The 19,955-nt window shown below is 42.6% G+C and overlaps 1 protein-coding gene across 5 annotated transcripts in view; it reads right to left on the bottom strand.

Annotated features, from left to right (window-relative positions):
* Nucleotides 1-11,950: 11,950 nt before the first annotated feature.
* Nucleotides 11,951-19,955, bottom strand: part of foxp4 (forkhead box P4) — an 89,263-nt gene continuing 81,258 nt past the window's right edge. For all 5 annotated transcript variants that reach the window (XM_076755409.1, XM_076755377.1, XM_076755400.1 and 2 more), the window contains 4 exons: nucleotides 16,633-16,754; nucleotides 15,958-16,024; nucleotides 14,631-14,803; nucleotides 11,951-13,504 (listed from right to left, as the gene is read on the bottom strand). In XM_076755409.1, the coding sequence (XP_076611524.1) occupies nucleotides 13,357-13,504; nucleotides 14,631-14,803; nucleotides 15,958-16,024; nucleotides 16,633-16,754 (510 nt within the window). In that variant the 3' untranslated portion in view covers nucleotides 11,951-13,356. The remainder of the gene's footprint in view (nucleotides 13,505-14,630; nucleotides 14,804-15,957; nucleotides 16,025-16,632; nucleotides 16,755-19,955) is intronic.

Below are 19,955 nucleotides of genomic sequence, written 5' to 3' on the forward strand. Positions count from 1 at the left end.
TATTTACATTTACACTGATAGAAATATGGATATACAAGAGCGATGACCGCTGGCAGCTTCAGCTTCATCTCTGTGTTGTCTACCCTGCACACATGTTAAATATATTGACCTCTGACAGACTTAACTCCGACATCATCAACCAGTTTGGTTTGTCAAGGGAGCTGATACTCATGTTTTAAGACTTTTGGACCACTAGTTGAGCGGCAGTGTTGGAGGTAACTCATAACAAAATAACACGATAGAGTACTCAGATTACTTTTTTGTTGTAATGAGGAATATAAGGCGTTAGTTTTGCAATTCAAGCTGTCAGTTATTTAGTGACATTTTGAAAGAAGCAGTCCATTACTGTTAAGTCTTTGCTGTAGCTCCCTGTTCCTCTTGGTGCCACAGAGAACAAAAAAAGAAAATCCCTGACTTATTCACACCGTGGCTGTTTCTTTCCCACTTCTTGAGCATAGCTGCGTACAAGTGGAAGCATGTGCAGATTAGCAGCGAGATAGTGGAGAGGACAGCCTTTCCATCCTGGAAGTATTTGCATTATTTTGAATTTGTGGGTGAAAGGGATAAGAACATCACGGTGAAATTGCAAACTGTGCCTGAGTGATAAGTGTCTGTCAGCTTCGAAGAAGAGTCTACTTCAGATTTGAGCAAGTGCCTGCAAGCCAAACACAGCTCGACAACACGCAGACACCCTCAGGTTCACGTGCACTTCTTTCATTGCAGTTGAATTGCAAAAATAATTACATTTTCTATGAATGTGTTATGCTATGTGAATTGAGCCCCGGTTCCCTTTTAATTTATGTTTACTAGTAATCAAAAATCATCTTTAATAAAGAGCTGTAGAGGGAACGTTGTGTCTGTTATTCCTGTTATTAGCCTGCAGAGTTACAGATTATGAGCCGCAGACGAGGCTGTGCACTGACAGTAGTCAGAGTCAACACATTCAAGGCAGAAATGTAAAATGCAAAAGTACTCATGAGTTACTTTTCTCTGCAGATAAAGTTACTTTTTTTAATGGGAGTAATCTTGGAACGTATCAAGTTACTCTTAAAAGTAACATTAACCAACACTGTAAACCAGCAATGACAGATGTTTTGACATAGATAAGAAGGCTTCATAAACACAGGCTCCTCCAAATGTCCAATGACCTATCAAATATTAAAAACACTCCGTACTCTGTAGAGTATTTTAAATAAATCAATAGAGGGTTGATGGCAGACATCCAACAGTAACAATCCTTGAGCCTAATCTGTGGCCCTTTTCCCTTTTACCTGTTTTTCTTATGGTGTGCAGTGACTTTCTGACAGCTGTAACCACAACCTCTCCTGTTATTGAGAATAGTCTGATTTTTATTAATAAAGCACAGTAAGCTGTGTTTCTTGGGGCTCACACGATGCAGAGAAACAGGCCGTGTCTGCTCGTGCCATGTTGACACCTGGAGGCTGGAGTGAGCGTTGTCTGTGATTGATTGTTTGAAGGCGTGGCGGCGGCGCGAGGTAATTCACAGCAGCAAATCTTCTACTTGAGACAGGCTTCAGTTTTACTAACAACCTGATAACCTCCTATTTAATCGGTGAGTACAGGCAGTCATGTGGAACAGTAAGGCTTTGACACTGAAGTATTTGTGGGATTTGTGCTCTGTGGGGGCTCAGCGTCTGTCTGGGCACGAGGGTCAGAGCTTGTGTGGGCAACGCTCGAGAGAGGTTAGAGAGATCTAGTTCCAGCAGGATTTTTTTGTCTGTTTGTTTTTTGGTTTGAGGAAGAAATCCAGACATACTGTATTTTACTTTTGACAGCTGGGTACTTACAGTTCAGCAGACCTGACCCACTTTATGATCCAAATATTTTCATTACACGTAATTCTTGCAGATATAAAATTTAAAGTGGCAGGATTTTAGAAAAACCTACCACTGAAAGGAAGTGCAGTAAGAACCAATAGCAGCCTTTCAAAGACTCTTTGAGCTAATTCATATCAACACATTTCAAATAGTCGCCTTCCCTGCTGCTTCACATGCATAACTTACCAATTTGTCATCTACTGCAGGGGACTTTTAACGGGGCGGGACAAGAGCACTCCCAAATTGCATCAAATTAAAATTCACCCTCGTCACAGCTAATTCACAGGATCACAAAGTGTTTAAAGTGTTAATGAGGAAGTTCTCGGCTTTTATCTGATATCATCACGTCAGGTAAAAAAAACGACAGAGCACAATTAGAGTGTCATAAAAACAGATAATAAATAAAGCAGAATTAAACCAACCTCAAGCCTGAAAAGACCCTGAAGATTGCTGACGTTACAGTGTGGCTACGTTCAAGCCTTGTGTGCTCGCACAAGATTCAGTCTCCCCACCTATTCCAGCACTGAACAATGAGAGTGGAGAAATGTTCTTGTCATCAGCTTCCTGAAAAGCTCCTCGCTCTCTATCCTCTTACTTCCCTTCATGACTCACACCCCAATTCACGATTCACCGCACCCACAAGGCTCTCTACAATACGGTCTGATAGCTTCATTTCTATGACTTACATAATTATTAAAATGATTCACAGGTACTCAACAATTGAATTTACTAATTCAATGAAATCTTATTTAACGGTCATTTAATGATTTTTAAACACATTTGTCACAGAGTACGTGGTGTCTGCTACACACCTTGTAGAATTTGCTGTTTCCCTTTGATCTGGTTCTAAGTGGCAGCTTCCTCTGGAGGTGAACAGGGACTCTTTGGACCGTCCAGGGTGTAGTGCACCAAGCAGACGAATATGGCAGCGTCCTTCCACATTCCTCACCTCCAGCAGTGCTATCAAATCAGCTTCCAATTATGAAGCAGGAGCTGCTGTTGGCACACAGGCAGATGCACACACACAAGTGTTTCATTGTGTACAGAGACAGAAATAACTGCAGCCACAGATTTTGTCCCTGATCCTCAGTGATGCCTGTCCTTTAAAGGAATAGTTCAGCATTTTGGGAAATTGCTTTCTTGAGAGATTTCAATGAGAGACCACTCCCATGCCTGTACAGTAAATACAAACCCTGGCTCTGTAAGGTAACAAAATCCACCTCCTCCTTCAATAACGCATACATTTGTTTAATTTGTCACCTTTTGACAAAGTCCTGTTTCCAGTCTTTATGCTAAGCTAAGCTGCTGGCTGCAGAGACACATAATTACGAGACATGGCAGTGTCTGTGGTATCGATCTTCTCAACTACCTCTCGACAAGAAAGCCAATCTGAAGGCCTCAAAATGTTGAACTATTGTTTAGTGAAGGTTAAAAATTCGACTGTAGTAAGTCTCTCACCATGCATTTTGACCATGAGTTTGTGCTACAGTTATTTTAACTTGTGCCTTAAAACTCAATGCTATCACTCTTTTCATAAAATGCAATGAAAAGGATTTTTACTGTGTTGGGAGGAGAAGGCCAACATTATGCTGCTGGTCAGTTTAAGCACCAAAGTGTAAAGGAAAGTTCTGTAAGTTGTGCTACATACTGTACCAAGGTCAAGCTGTCCTCACAGAGGCAATCATGCCATGCTTCACGATGTCGAAATCAGTTCTACCTTTCTCACTGCACGTAGACCTGTTCTTTGTTTGGCTTAGGCCTCTGAGGCTTTAGAGGCTTTCCAGTCCACTGAGATCCAGCAGAGAAAGAGCAGGTTGCCTTGTCTAGCTCACCAGCGCCGGAGGACTGAGGTGAGAGCTGCGCCGCCGCTCCAGGACTTCTGACCAGACTGCATGAGATGCCACATCCAGCTCCGACCCAGCATCAGATCAGCCGACCGGCAGGGTGGGAGGGCCACGCAGAGGAAATGTGGAGACTGAGAGAGGGAGAGAGTCCAGACAGAGAGAGAGAGAGAGAGAGAGAGAGAGAGAGAGAGTGAGAGTGAGAGTATGTGAGTGCAGAGTGTGTGTAGGTGTGTGTTCACAGAGAAGTGAAACTGGAGCTGCACACACACACACACACACACACACACAGAGTATCTGCTGAGACCATCTCCAAGTATTATTCTAAACTTTTGACGTTGATTGTTACAGTGGTTTTAAATGGTGTGGTGTGATGGAGAGAGAGAGAGAGAGAGAGAGAGAGAGAGAGAGAGAGAGAGAGAGGAGGGTGAAAATGTGGTTCCAATCATTCACAAAGATGCTTTTGTTCTGTAGCTGGGGCCCTCTGCTCTCTCTCTCTCTCTCTCTCTCTCTCTCTCTCTCTCTCTCTCCCTCTCCTCTCTCTCTCACTCTCTCTCTCTGCCACACATGGAGTCGTGCAGTTTCATCCACTTTCTCATCAGACTCATGACGTCTCTTAGGAGGAAAAACATACCTGTGAGACTCTAACAATTAGAGGCTAGTTATTTAAAAACCAGGACAGTGACCCAGCATCTGTGCAAGTCGTGCTTTTTTTGAAGTTGCTTACAATCAACTTAGCACTATGATCTGTGTTATACAGAGCTCCGGTGCTCTCTTTGTCTGTCATGTCAAATGTAACAACAGACCTGATGAGCATGTTATGTGAGTGTCACATGTGAGTCCAGTTATTCATTTTCACTAATCAAAGCAAATGAATTATCAACAGTGCACTGATGCAGTCAGTATCAAATCAATTAGGAGATTGTTGTAAATATTAATGTGTCTGTATTCTGGACTATTTGCTGGACAAACAGATGGAGACACCATTAATGTAATTGACCAAAAACATCACTAGAAACATAAACATAGTGTAATATTCTTTGTCTGTTCCTTTTGGCAAAGAAAATGAATATATATTTGTTCATGCACAGTCCATATGACAAACATGCTTCATGATCTTTCTATACTGTGTCACTGTCATTAAATGTGCAGCCCAGTTTGTGCCAAAGAGAAGGATTAGCACTTCAACATGCTTCTACATATTCAATATTAATGAGGTCAGAAGAAAGGCAAAAACTATTTAAAGCAAAACAAAAAACAAAATCAAAAAACAGCATTTGGGTGGGGGGATCTCAGGTGATGAGGAAGTAAAGCCAATCTCAGTAACCACAAGGTTTTATCGGTTCATTGAACGTGTTGAAGACATTATCGGTCCGCAGAATAAATAAAAAAATGCACAAGAGGAACAGATAGAACTTCAGCTCATCAGGCTGAATAAGCAGATCCATGCGGATGCAAGCAGCAGCAGCAGATCCACAGTGTGTTGTGTTGTTTTGAGTGAGTCAATATACTTGTTTGGAGAACAGCCCACCTCTTCAGCCACAGACACGGAGGGGAAGAAGGGCGAGGAGGAGGATGACAGAGTGAGTGAACTGGGGAGAGACGGAGAGAGATGTTAGCTTGGCTTGGAGTAAATTTATTTTGTGACTCACAGGGTCTGCCTGGACCTCAGTGCTCTCCATGCTGCTGGGACTAGCAGCCCTCCACACCCACCCAATCACACACACACACACACACACACACACACACACACACACGTACACATGTATATTGGTTGAGCGTTGCAAGTCTATGCACATGCACAGGCAAGCAGATGCATAAGCTTATGTTCAAATCCTTCTCCAGACACACAAACAGGTTTACAAAGGTACAATACACACACTCATGTGCACACACCTACTTCTTAGCCTGTCCAGATGAGCATTAAGAAATATATTCTGACTCAGGTTTATGCCAAACACTACTGTGCCACGCCAAGAATAACCTTCTTTGTGTGTTGCTCTGTACCCTGGCTCACCTTGTACAAGTATATAGTACTAAATTTCTGCTTAGTATTCAGGATGGGTGCACGCCAGTGAGTGTGTTTCTGTGTGTGTGTGTGTGTGTGTGTGTGTGCATGTGTGTGTGAAATAGGCTTAAGATGGGGTCTCTCCCAAAACCAAATGTCACAGGGATTTAAGCGTCAAGAGTGACTTTCCTCCCAGCTGACTAACGGAGAAGTTCACTAAAAGCAGCACAAGATTAAACAAAGTTTCAACTTTCCAAAAACATCCAGCCAGTTTCCATTTTTTCTCCCTGTGGCAACACATCCACGATGCAGCGCAGAAGTTTAAAGATAAGCTGTAGGGCATGCGCCAAACCTGCGAGGAGGAGAGACACACAGGTAAAGAAGAAGGAGGAAACAATGGAGAAGGTGAGGGAACAAAAAGTACAGCTAGGTCACAAAAACTAGTTTCTACCATATGCAGCATCTAGTCTTTAACTTCACAAGGCTCCAGCCACCTGCATTCACATTATTCACGCCATCACACACACTGCAGGACGTTCACTCAGTGCTGCTGTCAGTTCTGCACTCTCTGGCCCACCCTGTTGGTCGCACCGTGTCAGTGGAGCACAGCGATGTTTGTTGCTGGCTTGGTGTTTGTGAGATGCTGCTTGTGTTGTCCGGTTTGTTTACTCCTCCTGGTGGTCGTTCTCTGTATCACAACACACGCTGACCTCCCCGAAGGCCCGCAGGAATGACACAGGCTGGACATGAAACTGAGAGAAAAGTTACCAGTTTGTCACCTAATGAGGTTTGCATGAGAGGTCGGATTGACTAACGAGCACATGCATGAACTGGGAACTAAAAGAAGTGTCTGGATAAAGAACTTAATAAAGGAAAACCTTAGTATAGGAAAGCCTGTCATTTGGGACTTTTTGGAATGAAACTCATCATGCAGAGTTCTTACAAGAAAACAGGAAATTTCAGTACATTATAAACAATTAGATTATTGATTTTGAGGTGTAAAATGTTACTTTCTTTAAATGTAAAGGTTAAATGCAAGGCTAGCACGAGGTAAACCTGATATTAACACGGACATCTGGTGCAGCACCAGTAATCTATTAAGTGAAACTGAGTCTTGTCATAATAGTTTTAGCTGTACAGTATGATTTAAGAGGATGCTAAGAGGGAATTTGCTCAAACATTCAACCTTCCTGCTTTGTTAACAGTAGTCGCCTTGATTACTTTTCCTTAATTATAGTAGTTAGAGACTGTAGACTGAGTGGAGCACTTACATGACAAGTAGTCTGGCAGAAGTCACAGTGAAAATTACAGTAGCTGCATTTCATAGCGTATATTTTGTGCAAGTACAGCACTGCCTTTTCAGTTAGTGTTTGTGTGTGATATGTCGTCTCAACTCGTTAGGGCGCAGGGTGTGGGCACACAAACGCAAAATATAATGCGATTCAAAGAAACTCAAAAATGACAGCAAGGTTGAGCCAACACCTCTGACACAGCCCCAACAAAGCTGAAGCTTGAAGTGGTTGTTCCAGGGCTCCTGCATTGAATTGCATTGTGCTGTGCAGGTGTTACCATGTAATTATAATGTAAATGTTTTATAATTAGCTTCACTTACAGGCTGGGATGTAGCTAAACATAAAATCTCAAGATAACTGAAGAAGGCCAGGCTATAAGGAAAATATTTAACTGGAGTAACTAGTTTCAAGGGTATCTTTTCACAGAAAAACAGTAGCTCCAAACATTTTAGCCTAATGACCCCTTATAACGAAACCTGTGTGTTTGCAGCACCTCATTATGGGTTTCTTTTGCAGACTGATATGTTTCAAAAGCTGTATGAGGTCTCAGGAGGCAAAATTAAGCAGTAATCCACAAGAGAAAAGCAAAGAGCGGAGTCAGAAAAATAAAGCAAATTTTGTGTTGCAGATATACTTTTTTTTCCACCTTCCTATCCTGTTAATCATCTTGTGACCCCTTTGGAGGTCCCACAAGTTGGGTATCACTGATAGAAACCTCTGAAGAGGAAAAAAGGACACGGCGTAAGGACAGTGTAATAAGTATTTTATTGCATTTTATAATGCCATTGTCAATAATTAGTACAGATTACATGCAACTAGACCTACTGTACAGTTTTTTTATTGTCTGCATGGACAGACACAAGAAGATTCAGGTTACAAATACACAGATATATGTGTGTGTTTTTATACAGCATGAAGGAAAGGGCAGTGACTGGCATTACATGGCTACCCGGGGTGGAGGGTCAGAGGGCTGGGCTCCACTGTCTGTCTAAAGCCACCACCCAGTCCCTGTCCCCGCCTCTTCCTCGGGTCACACTTTCAAATAACAGGAAACAGAACAAAAACCAAAGGATAAAGAGAGGTAAACAGGTAAACTGAAACTAAGAAACAATTCAGAGAGTCACTGCTGAAAATGTACACACATTCCTAAGGTTTAACCAGAGGAGAGCTGAAGTGGTAGTTCCATCGGATTCTGGCTGTCTACTTAATAATACCATCAGGCAAAGCTCCACTTTGAGAGTCCCTTCCCCCTCACATGACACCTCAGAACTGTCCAATCACACATCAGGATTTGGGCCCCCTGTGTCCTTTGAGTCAGTTATCAGCCAATCGGATGCAGGCTGGTCCTTTAACACCATTACGTGGATGTACGTGAGATAACAGCTATCGATAAAGGTGATCGGTAAAGTCGATGGAGAGTTTTGGAAGTAGCTTGGTTTTTGTTTGGTTAAGGTTGTGGCATTGGTTTGGTTACAGTTTGGTTACAGTTCAGGAGTTTGGACTAAGCAAATGGTTGCTTGCAATGCCTTTGGTAGTCAGAGGATGAGCTGCATCTCTGAGAGCCATTCCACATTTTGGTATTGAGACTACGCGAGAGGAGGAGTATCAAAAATGCAGAGTCAAGTCTTTGATCTGCCTCTGTGGGACTGGGAGGTGAGGTTTGTTACTGGCCACCAGCAGCCAGGTGCGCGGCTCAGTGACACCCCCACGGTTACCTGCAGATGACTGACAGCTCTGCGGGTCGGAGTTCAGCACAGGAATGACAGGGGTCAGGGGTCAGAGGGAGGGGTCACAGGGAGCTTGGGACACATATTGGCACCTGAGAGGACCAACAGCAATACCTTTCTAGAGCTCCGCATTTTTTTTAAAGCAAGAGAGGGGCTACATATTCTTACATTTTTTCCTCTTTCTCTTTTTCTTTTCGGAGGTTTTGGTCCTGTCTTTGAGAAAAAGTCCTTCTGAGGTATCAATACATAATGAAGAAACTTTTTAGTTTGTTTTCCATTTGTTTTTTTTTTTCTTTCCTTAAAAATGCATAAATGCAGTACAGAGACAAAAAAGTATCAAAATAGACCTAGCTAAGATAAATATACAAACAGGTGTTACCTAAACCACTGATCTAACTTTTATTCTTTTAATTTTTTTAGAGATAATACACTTAAAAAATCAGCGTCCCAGACGTTTTATGAAGAACTGAAAAAATGGAAAAAAAAAACCCAAAACAAAACAGAACTAATAAACCAAGATACCTGCAGCACTTAATATGATAAATACATATACTTGAGCATTAGCAGTACAGTATAGGAATCAGAGCTGAAAGCTTTACAATAGCTAAACAGGTGCAGAAAAAAAAAAAGAAAAAGAAAAAGAAAGAAGAGAAAATCAAAGGACAAAATGGGAAAGAATGCCCTGGAGAGATAAGTCAAGCATTAATATACAAGAATACATCATGTTATGCCAAGCTGGAGAAAGAACAGAAGTGTTACATGGCGACCTGTGAACAATCTACATCTTTATAAAACAGCTTTGTTTACAGGTGTACCTTAAAGCACAAGTCAGAGATCATCTTTGTACTGTATGCAGCAGTTCCTCTTGGTTTGGATATTACTAGTAGTAGTGATGAGTTTCTTTAAGTGTGTGTTAGTCCTCTCAGCGTCTCTGTGAGTGTTTTGTTGAAGCGGGTGCCGCTGTGTTGTGGGTCTTTGGATATCTGAATGGTCAGAGCCTCCGTTGCACTAACCCATAGCCCTGCTTCTAGGCTTCTGGTATACCCCTGTGTGTGTGTGTGTGTGTGTGTGTGTGTGTGTGTGAGTGAGTGTGTGCGTGTGTGCGCGTGTGTTTGCACTGATATAGTCTGCCCATCGTTACGCTTGACAGCCAGCTCCCTGCAGCACCACATAGCCGTTAACGACCAGTTTCTCATTGGCTGAGATCATGAATATGCACACATAGAGTCAGCTGAGAGGCTGTTCTCGTAGCTCGGTGCGAACCGGTTGCAGGGATATGGTCAGTTTTACACAGCTGACAGAAAACTTTTCGCATGTGGTGAGCACTTCACAACACACTGTGAGACGTAGAGAGTGCTTTAGATGTGGTTTAAGGAGAGGTAGTCATTTTTAATTCCATGGAAAGTGAAACGTCTCTATGTTTTTGGGCTCAAGCAGATGTGTTAGGGAGTCCAGATCGCCAAATAGCCTGTTTTTTTTTTTGTTTTTTTTTTTTGTTTTTTTTTTTGTCAGTCATACAGTAAGTGTAACAACAATTTTGGCATTCATTATTATCATCCAGGAAGAATGGAGAAAAAAAAATATTGAAGAGAGTTCAGTCTCCCGTTGGCTATGTGTTGAACCGTTTGGAAAAGGAGGTAGTGTTATTTTTGGTTTTTATCTCGTTTCAAGATGCCTGTCTGCCACTTTGTACTTAGTTAGAAATCAGTCTCTAATGTGACAGGAAACAGTCCTGTTTGAACACAAAGTCATCAGAAAGGTTCTTTCATTAAATAAGAAAAATCGTCTGAAGTGCAAGAGATAGTTTGAGAAAAAGTATGAAAATATGAACCCAACTTTTAATTACATGATGTCCCTTGGTTGTTTTCCTCTTACATTGGTATAGTTTTCATTATTTCTTGTTGTTCCCTCTTTATTGTAACATATATGTTTTTGGGATAACTCCTCCCTGTCCATAGGTTTGACTTTTGTAACCGTGTTACTGCACACGTCCTGCAAATACTACAAACACGTCAAGAGGGTTCGTTTATCTGAAGAACTCCAAATTGCGACAGCACCAGGAAAAGTAAAGCCAGGTTGGTTCGACGGAGCCAAATATTCTCATTGTGTATTTAACCTCTCTTTTTGTTGGCATCTCAGGTTTTAAAGGTACGTATATGTTGTGTTCAAATGCCTCACAAGTGCCTCGTTTTTAGGCCTGCTCATACAGTAGTCGGGCCAGTCCTCGGATCGTGTTTGGAACACAGTTCAGCCTGAGCGTGGGAGAGACAGGGTTTCACCTCTAAGTGCTTTCTTTCTTTTCTCTTTCTTTTTGTCTTTCAGAAGAACCATGCAACGTTTGTTAATACTAGTTTTTGGCCTCAAACCTAATGTGAGTCATTCGTAACCGCTTCTCATGTAAAAGCTTTGATGTCTCCAATTCTAGTTTGCTTCACACACTTTGGTTTTTTGGAATGGTCAGCACTGTAGGTCATGTATAATTTCAACACAATAGTTCTATGAATACAATAAGAAGAATTCAAACTCCTGGTTTGTTGTCTTTTGGCCAATTTTTTAAAAAGGGGGAAAAAAAGGAAACTCAAAAAGGGCAAAATAAACAACAGGGTTTTTGGTTTTCTACGTATTTCTTTGGTTACCTGTAACAAAAATAAAATGGGAATAAGCAGATAATAGATTAAAATAAATGTTAAATTTGGTATGGCACTGTAGAGAAAGTAATGCTTTTATGCTCACAGAAAACAAAGCAAAAAAAAAGAAAAAAAAAGAAAAAGAAATCTCACGTGCTATTCCTTTAACACAAACTCACACAGTGAATTGCAGATAGCTTCTACACAGTAACTATTACAACCATAGAGCTTTGAATCGAAGCTGAGCAGAGTTGCCACATTTGGTGTCCCACAGAAAGAGTTCCCCCTTATTTGTTTATCAATTTGGACACAGTTCCAGGCAGAACCTTTGTGGGATGAGGTATTCTCTGACTGCAGTAATAATATATATTTTTTTAAAGCATTACTGATATTCCTCAACTAAATACACAACCAAAAACAAGTGAATGAGAGAGAATTAAAAAAAAGAAGATTCAGCTGTTAAATAATCTGTCTGGATCATGGCAACCTTAAGTGCTATTTCCAAATTTCTTGCCTGCTACACATGGGGCAGAAAGGGGGAGGGGCAGGAGTGGGGGTCGGGTATCACAAGTTGGGACAATACTGCGCTTTTTTTTTTTTGTTGTTTTGCTTTTTTTGCCAATACTCATTTGGAATGGTGTGAACAGCCAGAGTAAATCAAACAAATTACAATACAATAACAAAAACAGCATCCTTAGAAAATGTACGTCGAAACAGAACACCACCGTGGAAATATTGATCCTCAAAAATAAACAATGATAATAACATCAAATAAAAAAAGGAAATGACAAAAGCTACCACACATTTTTTTCTCGTTATATTCCATAATCATCAACAGTGTTCTTTTTTAGTCACAATATTTCTGTAGACGCTTCCTCCCTCGTTTCTCTCTGCTTCCCCTCTTTTCTTCTCGTTGTCAAAGTGTTCCAAGCTCGTCCCTCAGTCCAGCAGACGGAGCAGAGGAGAAGGACAGCACCACATGGTCCTATTCCTGCAGTCTTTCCGGGGGGGTGGGGGTGGGATGGGAAGGGATGGAGGTGGGGTAGGAAAATGTCTTCTTTTTTTTTTTATCTCACTTAGAAGCAAAGAGTTAAAAGATGTCCGTCACTAAGTGTCTCGCTGGGGGGCAGAAGTTTGGACAGGGACCAGGGCCACGCCGCCTCCGTTGGGTCAGCCTCGCCGGGGGGGGGCTCACACAGGAGCCTGCTCGGCAGAAGTGTTGTAGCACTGTTGGAGGTAATCTTTGAAAGCTCTTCCTTCCTTCCCGCCTCGAAGCCCAACAGTTTCATTTCAATCAAATCAAAGAAAATGAAAGAGCGAGTGATTGACTCAAAGAGGGGGAAGGAGGAGAGGTATACTGCACAGCCCCTGGTGACTGCTCCAAATCTATATACACATGATCCTGTGTGTGTGTGTGTGTGTGTGTGTGTCTTCCTCTTTCCCGCACGCACACACCTGTGTGTCTTCTCAACTGACGCAGAGATAAAAACGGCTAACCGGGCGGCCCGAGACAACAGTGAGGAGGGTGTATGCAGAGCAGTGAGGCGAGGAGGAGAGTGTGTGTCCCAACCTCTAGGGGTCTCTACACAGAGGCTGATTTGACCAGGGAGGATGATGAGACATGGTTTGACAAGTGAATGAGTGTGTGTGTGTGTTTGCACGTGTGTGTGTGTGTGTGTGTGTGTGTGTGTGTGTGTGTGTGCCCGTGTGTGCCCGTGTGTATGCATCGAGTGGTGTTACACCTCTGAGCCAAGTGTTGGAAAAGAAACACATGGAGGTAAAGCAGTGCTCCACAGTCTTGTTTTTGCGTCTGAAAGTATCGGAGGTCATCTAACCCTGTTTGGAGTTTCTCAATGTCGTCCTTGGTTGCTTGCATTTTCTTAAAAACACCAACAAAAAAACAAACATTCTCTTTTTTTCTCTCTTTTCTCTTAAGTGTACTGTAGCTATCTTTTCGTCTTCACACTGACGAGGGATTGATCTCGCTATGTCTCGTCCCTCTGGTCTCCGTCTGGGATCTGTCCTACTCCAGCTCCTCAGTGGGAAGATCCTCCTCCAGGTCGCGCTCGTCGCTCGGCAATGGCAGGCTGTGTGTGACACCAGCCAGGAGGGATACTGGCCGACTGTCCTCCTCCACCTCAGTGGGCTCCTCCTTCACATGCACCGGGTGGCTGGAGGAGAGAGTGAGCGGCGGTTAGCGGGGCGAGGGAATGGGCCAATGGCAGAGCGTTGGTTCACCCAAAAACATCAAAATGAAAACAAAGCACAAAAAAGATTTAAAACCAATAACATCATCTGTTCTAGTTCCAATTGGTGAGTGTACTGTCTGAGGAAATAATGCATCTCAGAGGGAAACGTTTACTTCAAGACATTCATCTGACGGCTTTAGTTATTAGTTACTTTACAAATCCTGAGATTGTTATAGACAAAACATATATGGAGCTTCTAAAATATGATGTTTTGTTTAATATTAAACTTCCACACAGTTTGTACAAGTACAGCTGAGGCCAGCAGTTTATTCAGTCAGTGACAGAAAATTAGTTTGCAACTGTTTTGATATTTTGAAAAACGTTTTGAACATTTCATGTTTCCACCTTCACAAATCTGAAGTTTTGTTGCTTTTACTTTTAAGTAGTTTAATAATCTTAGTTTAATCGTTCTAATCTTTTTGAGGTTTGGAATATTTTCAGAATTTTTACAAACCAAACAACCAATAACAATCAATGAATAAGTGGGGAAAACAATCAGCAGATTAATCCATAATGAAAATAATCATTGACAGTCCTATAGAAAATAAGGGACATTTGTCGGCATTGAGTACGTTCACTTTAATACTTTAAATCCATTTGACTATATTTAACATTCATTTACTTAAGTAACATTTTCAATGCAGGACGTTCACTTGTGAGTATTTTTACACTGTGGTATTAGTACTTTAACTTCAGCAAAGCATCAGAATATTTCCTCCACCGCTGACAGATTAAAACACTCACCACACGTCTTAGATTGTCCAGATATGTAAAATTCTCTCACACTTAACTAAACTGATTTCTCTCATCAGCTGCCATCTATGAAGACAGCTCTATTAATATCAGTATCGCCATTATGACTCCATTGTGAAGATGGTAGAAAACACTGAGCCGCTCATAAAAATGTCATTATTAGCCTAATGCACTGGCCGGCGTGAACACAGTTAATGTAAAGATGCTCAGTGAAGGGGAATAATGTTTAAGCAGTCACGTGTTGTCTGCTTCTATCCTCACGCTTATGCACATGTGCACGTGTGTCCATGCGTACCTGTACTGTTGAGGGCTGAGTGTGGGGCTGCAGCTCCCGTTGCTGTTGACCTGCTCCACAGTGGAGCTGACATCATCGTGGCCCACATGCAGCATGTTGAGGCTGGCCGCAGACGGAGGGGTCAGCAGGGAAGGGCTGTTCAGCAGGGACAGACTGCTCTCTGCCAGAGCCGCCTACACACACACACACACACGCACACACAGAGTTGTCACTTTAAATAGGAACTGGGTTACATTTAAGTTTTCTTTTCCTTAAAATATGATGTATAACATTGAAAAAGCTAAATTGTAATGGCAAAAGTGGTATGTGACACCATACAATGCTGTGTGGAAATGATATGTGCACCACAATTAGTACATCACTTTAAAATTATATATAATTGACACAAAACAAGATGTAAAACACAGTATAATAAACATGAGAGCCCTTCCATATGGAGCACATTTGAATCCACTAACTTGCTAGTGAACTTGACAAGCCACTAGGGGGCACTTATATACAGTACTTTCCCCATCATGGTTCGTACTTGTACATTTAAGTCCCTGTCAGGAGCGTGTGTGCGTGTTTGTGTATGTGTGTGTGAGTGAGTTCACATGAGAGTCTCAACAGGATTGTTAAGCGAGCCGCAACCTCGACTTAAACACACGCAGGTAAACACTGTGAAACATCAGCGTCTACAGAGGAGAAAACAACCGAATCAACGGGGGCAGCTTCTGTCACTTCTCCAAACGCTCACATCCAGCTGTTTGTAGATGAGACAGTTGGACACTAGTGAGTGAGAGACTCACCCCACCTCCCCTCTCACACACAGGAAAAAAAAAAAAAGACAAAAGGAGGGGAATTCTCATTGGCTCAGCGATGGATTTTCTGGGACAGGCGATAATTTTATGCGGTAACCTTAATTGACAACTACTTGATGCTATAAATCATCTCAGGAGCAAAATTGCATGTGTGTGTGGGTTCGGTGTGTATGTCTGCGTAGGAGTAGAGAGATGGGTCTAGTGTGTGTGTGTGTGTGTGTGTGTGTGTGTGCAGAGGTGGGGATGGTGCATGTGTGAGAAAGTGAGGTGGGAGGTGAGAGTGTGTGTTGGTGTGGGAGGAGGAGGGAGGAGGAAGTGTGAACGTCGTTAGGGAATCTGCTAATTATAAGAGGGAATTGATATTAGTGCCCTTGATTGCAATTGGCTGCTGTGTGTGCGTGTGTGTGGGTGTGCGAGCATGTGTGTGTATGTGTGTGTGTGAGAGAGAGAGAGAGAGAGAGAGAGAGAGAGAGAGAGAGAGAGAGAGAGGGAGAGAGGGAGGTGGGGGAGGAGAGGGCATTCCTTACCTGGTAGCTGGCATTTAGGGATCCAAAGCCCAGGCCTGAAATCATGTTTTTCACCAGGGTGGGACTTCTGCACATGCACGCGTACGCACACACGCGCGCACACACAGACACACGCAAAGAGAGAGGGAGAGTGTGGTGAGAATCACAGATTGAGCGCATGTGTGGAAAGATGTCATCTCAGCCAAAGCACTTTGACAAATCTCACAAATACGTTTGTTACAAGCAGAAACACACAGACTGTAAACAGATGCTAAAACACACACATATGAAAGCGTCTAATATCTGGCGTGCAGGTGTGTGTGTGTGCCTGTGTGCGTGTGTGTGCAATTATCCCTGGTTTCTCTGGCGGTTGGAGAGAACATCTGTTTACATACGCTAACAAGGTTTTTTCCTCTCCTGCATCTCACACAGCTGCTTACTAATGGTGTCGACAAACAGGGAAAAACACACACACATAAAGTACAGTACGTACACGATAAGCCGGCAGCGCTTTTTTTTTTTTTTTTTTACTTGATTGCTGTGTTGGCCTCTTGGTAATAATAGACAGTCCATTTAGGCAATCATAGTGCCAGGACCCATAAGCTCACACTCACATCAACCTCAACTGTGCACCAAGAAAACAAATGTGTGTGATATTGTGTGTGTGTGTGTGTGTGTGTGTTTGTGTGCACTTACCCGGTCATCTTTGGTGGTCTCCTCTTTTGGTATTCAACTTCATCCACAGTCCACACGGCCCCCTTCACGTTCTCAACACGAACAAAACACTTGTGCAGACTCAGGTTGTGGCGCACAGCATTCTGGGAAAAGGGAGAGAGAGGAAAGAGGGAGAGCTTTAACACGACTGGAGATCAAATCAATAAGCATGGGGTATTTATTCTAATTTATCATTTAATATTTCATTTGATTCAGTTTTTTGATTTAATGATTTTCAGCCTGGATTTTCTGTACACTCACTAATATTCCCAGATGTCTCTGATAAATTTCTGAAAAATTCCCTGGTTTAAATCGTCTGAGCTACACGTCCTAAATGTAATGATATTCCACGACTTCCCCTAACGGGAAACGTGTCCTTAAAGATTAACTCAACACCAGCGGAAATTGTTATCTTTGTTGCTTTACTTGAAGTTCTTCCATAGTTGGAGGTAAGAAGTCTCTCTCAGGGTGTCTTCAGTACAAACAACGTTTCCCAGCTCTGCGTTTGGTCACCTTTTAAGCACCTGACCCGAGGATAACGGTCCTATTTTTACATGACTTAGGCCGACTGTAGCTCCATGTACAGTGCTAATACAAGATAGAGGCTCTCTGGCATTTTATCTCAGGATTTTTCTTATCAGTCATCATCAGCACACACACACAGAAAGACACACACATCCAAAGGCACCGCAAGCAGGCAGGCACACGGCTATCTTCGTCTCACCCCCCCAGGGACAGGCCTCCCTTTTCATCTGCTATTTGTAGTTTGTTCATGCCCAATTTCATTACCAATTTTAATTCGTCTATAATTAAATCCTGCATATTCTCTCTGACACGCTGTTCTAAGCCGAGAGGGAGGGACAGGCCAGGCATGCATCACTCCTCGCCGTAATTACACACGCAGATACACACACACGCACGCACATACACACACACACAAATACACACGTAATTACACAAGCCATAATCAGCGGAGGAACCCTTTCTCCCCCGCATCCCCTCAACCCCCGAGCCGTGATGCTAAGTTTTGTAAATGAGTCTGACCCCAATCTGCGCCCGCCACCCTGACAGTGCAAACACACACACACACACACACACACACACACACACACACACACACACACACACACACCAGACACCAGTGCTATTGCAGTGCTATTTGCATTCGTCTCCGTGATGAAAGCCTAATTCTCCCAGTTAAAACATTAGCAGTCATTTACAGTGGGTCACAGCACATGTGCCACTCATCTCCACTCCCTCAGGCTGGGGCGGGTGGGGGGGTGAGGGGGACAACTGGAGGCAGAATTTTAGGAAGAAAGACAGAATTGTGTATCACAAATAAAGAAAAAGAAATCAAGAGATTACATTTATTTCAGGTTCACAGGTGATACTGTGGATGTCTTTGTACTTAGAATATGTGAATATTGACTTTCTGCATTCTGTGATAAGTTTCTCCCGTATGATCCTACACAGGAGCACATGTGAGCAGGTAAGATGAAAAAATGAAGGAATGAATAAACAAGCATGTCACTTGTCAAGACCTGCAACGGTGGTGAAATATTCAGATATTTTACTTAAATAAAAGCAGCAATACCACATTGTGAAGATACTACAAAAACAGAAGCCCTACATTGAAAATATTACTTAAGTAAACCCATGTATATATTTGCAGCTAAAAGTACTAAAGGTGTATAAAGTAAAAGTAGTCGATTCAGAAAAAAGGCCCATGTGATTGTTACACTATCATATATTTTATTACAATATTGGAAAATTCTTACTGATGCATTCATGTGTAAGCAGCACATTGGAGGTGATGGAGTACAGTACAGTAACTGAGTAAATGCACTTAGTTACATTCCACCAAAGGACATCAAAGTGAAGCATCTGATTTATGGGCTGCATTTCTTATTCTTATTCTGTGTTATTTTATTCTAATTTTCTTTGTATGTGACTTATAAAACAGTGAATCACACCAGGTGCATCTGCAGACTGCTTCTGTCGTGACCTCAACACAAAATAAAACCTTTTAGGCCTCCAACCCATCATGCAGCATCTTGAAACAACACTCACTTCCTCTCCTCTCTCGATCATCCCTTTCTTGCTCTCTCTCTCTCATCTCTTCCTCATTCTCCTTCCCTTCTTTCCTATGATCAATGACTTCCACTCCCTGACACCGCTGCTGTCCTCATGAAATATAACGGCTTATTAAAGGACATACATCTCTACGGCCCTATTTGACTCACTGGGCTGCTATATAAATACATAAGGCCTTGCCGAGCTATATTTAAAGGTCTGCGAGGCCAACGGCGCAGGAAGCAGACACCAGACATTAATAGTTAAAATTCATAAAAGTCAGATGAGGAGGTAAAGATATTCCTAGCTGCCCCGTCTCTTAACCTTCTCCGCACCCCTCCCTCCATCCCTCCATCATCATCCCACTCCCCCCACCCCCTCCTTGGTTTAGGGCTATTAGAGGAAGGCTGAGGTCTCTCCTCACCCCTCCTCCCCCTGTCTCTTTCACTCCTTTGCTCATTCTCTCACTTTCCCTCTCTCTGGAGGAACTGACACTCAAATTAGCATGAGGTTTCTGTAGAAATGGGTCAGCACCTACAATGGTGGGATCAGGCCAGGTGTGTGTGTGTGTGTGAGTGTGAGAGAGAGAGAGAGAGAGAAAGAGAATTGACTGTGTGTGATCACGAGCAGTATGTGCGTCTCTGTAATGAGGCTGTAGAACGGCTGGCTGGCTAAGTGGGGCCGACTCTCCATGTGCCATGTTGGAGGTGAGAGAATTGTTTAGGGCTGAGAGGGAAAGAGAGTGGGAAAGAAGGAGAGAACGAGAGAAGCAGGAAAGTGTCTCATGAGGGACAGAAACAGCCAATAACTGTCAAATCGGTCATATCTTTAGGACATAAGCAAAACTTTAAAATATGGGCGCAAGTTGTTACTCTCCATCTTTCTTTCATCCATTCCTTCATTCTTAGGCCTTCAAAGTGAATTCAAATGTTTCAAATAAGGCTGCAAAACCTTGTTTCTCTCATTGCGGTCTAACAAGTCTCAGCAGGCGTCAGCTGGGGTCGGGGGCTTCATCAGTGGGCACAGACCGCAGTAACTTTGCAGTCAATTAGATCAGCTTTTATGCAGTCACAGTTGTATACCACATTTTAGCTTCAGTCAAAATAGTGTGCAGTCAGAACTTTCATTTTCTAAATATGGCGTTGCTTGTTTTTTGCCTTCCTCTAAACAACTCCAAACTGGTTCACTGAACGGTCTGGTTTCCATCTTCCATCAGTCGATTCTCAGTTTTC

Source organism: Chaetodon auriga, chromosome 2 (genome assembly GCF_051107435.1).
Source record: "Chaetodon auriga isolate fChaAug3 chromosome 2, fChaAug3.hap1, whole genome shotgun sequence".
NCBI lineage: Eukaryota > Metazoa > Chordata > Actinopteri > Chaetodontiformes > Chaetodontidae > Chaetodon > Chaetodon auriga.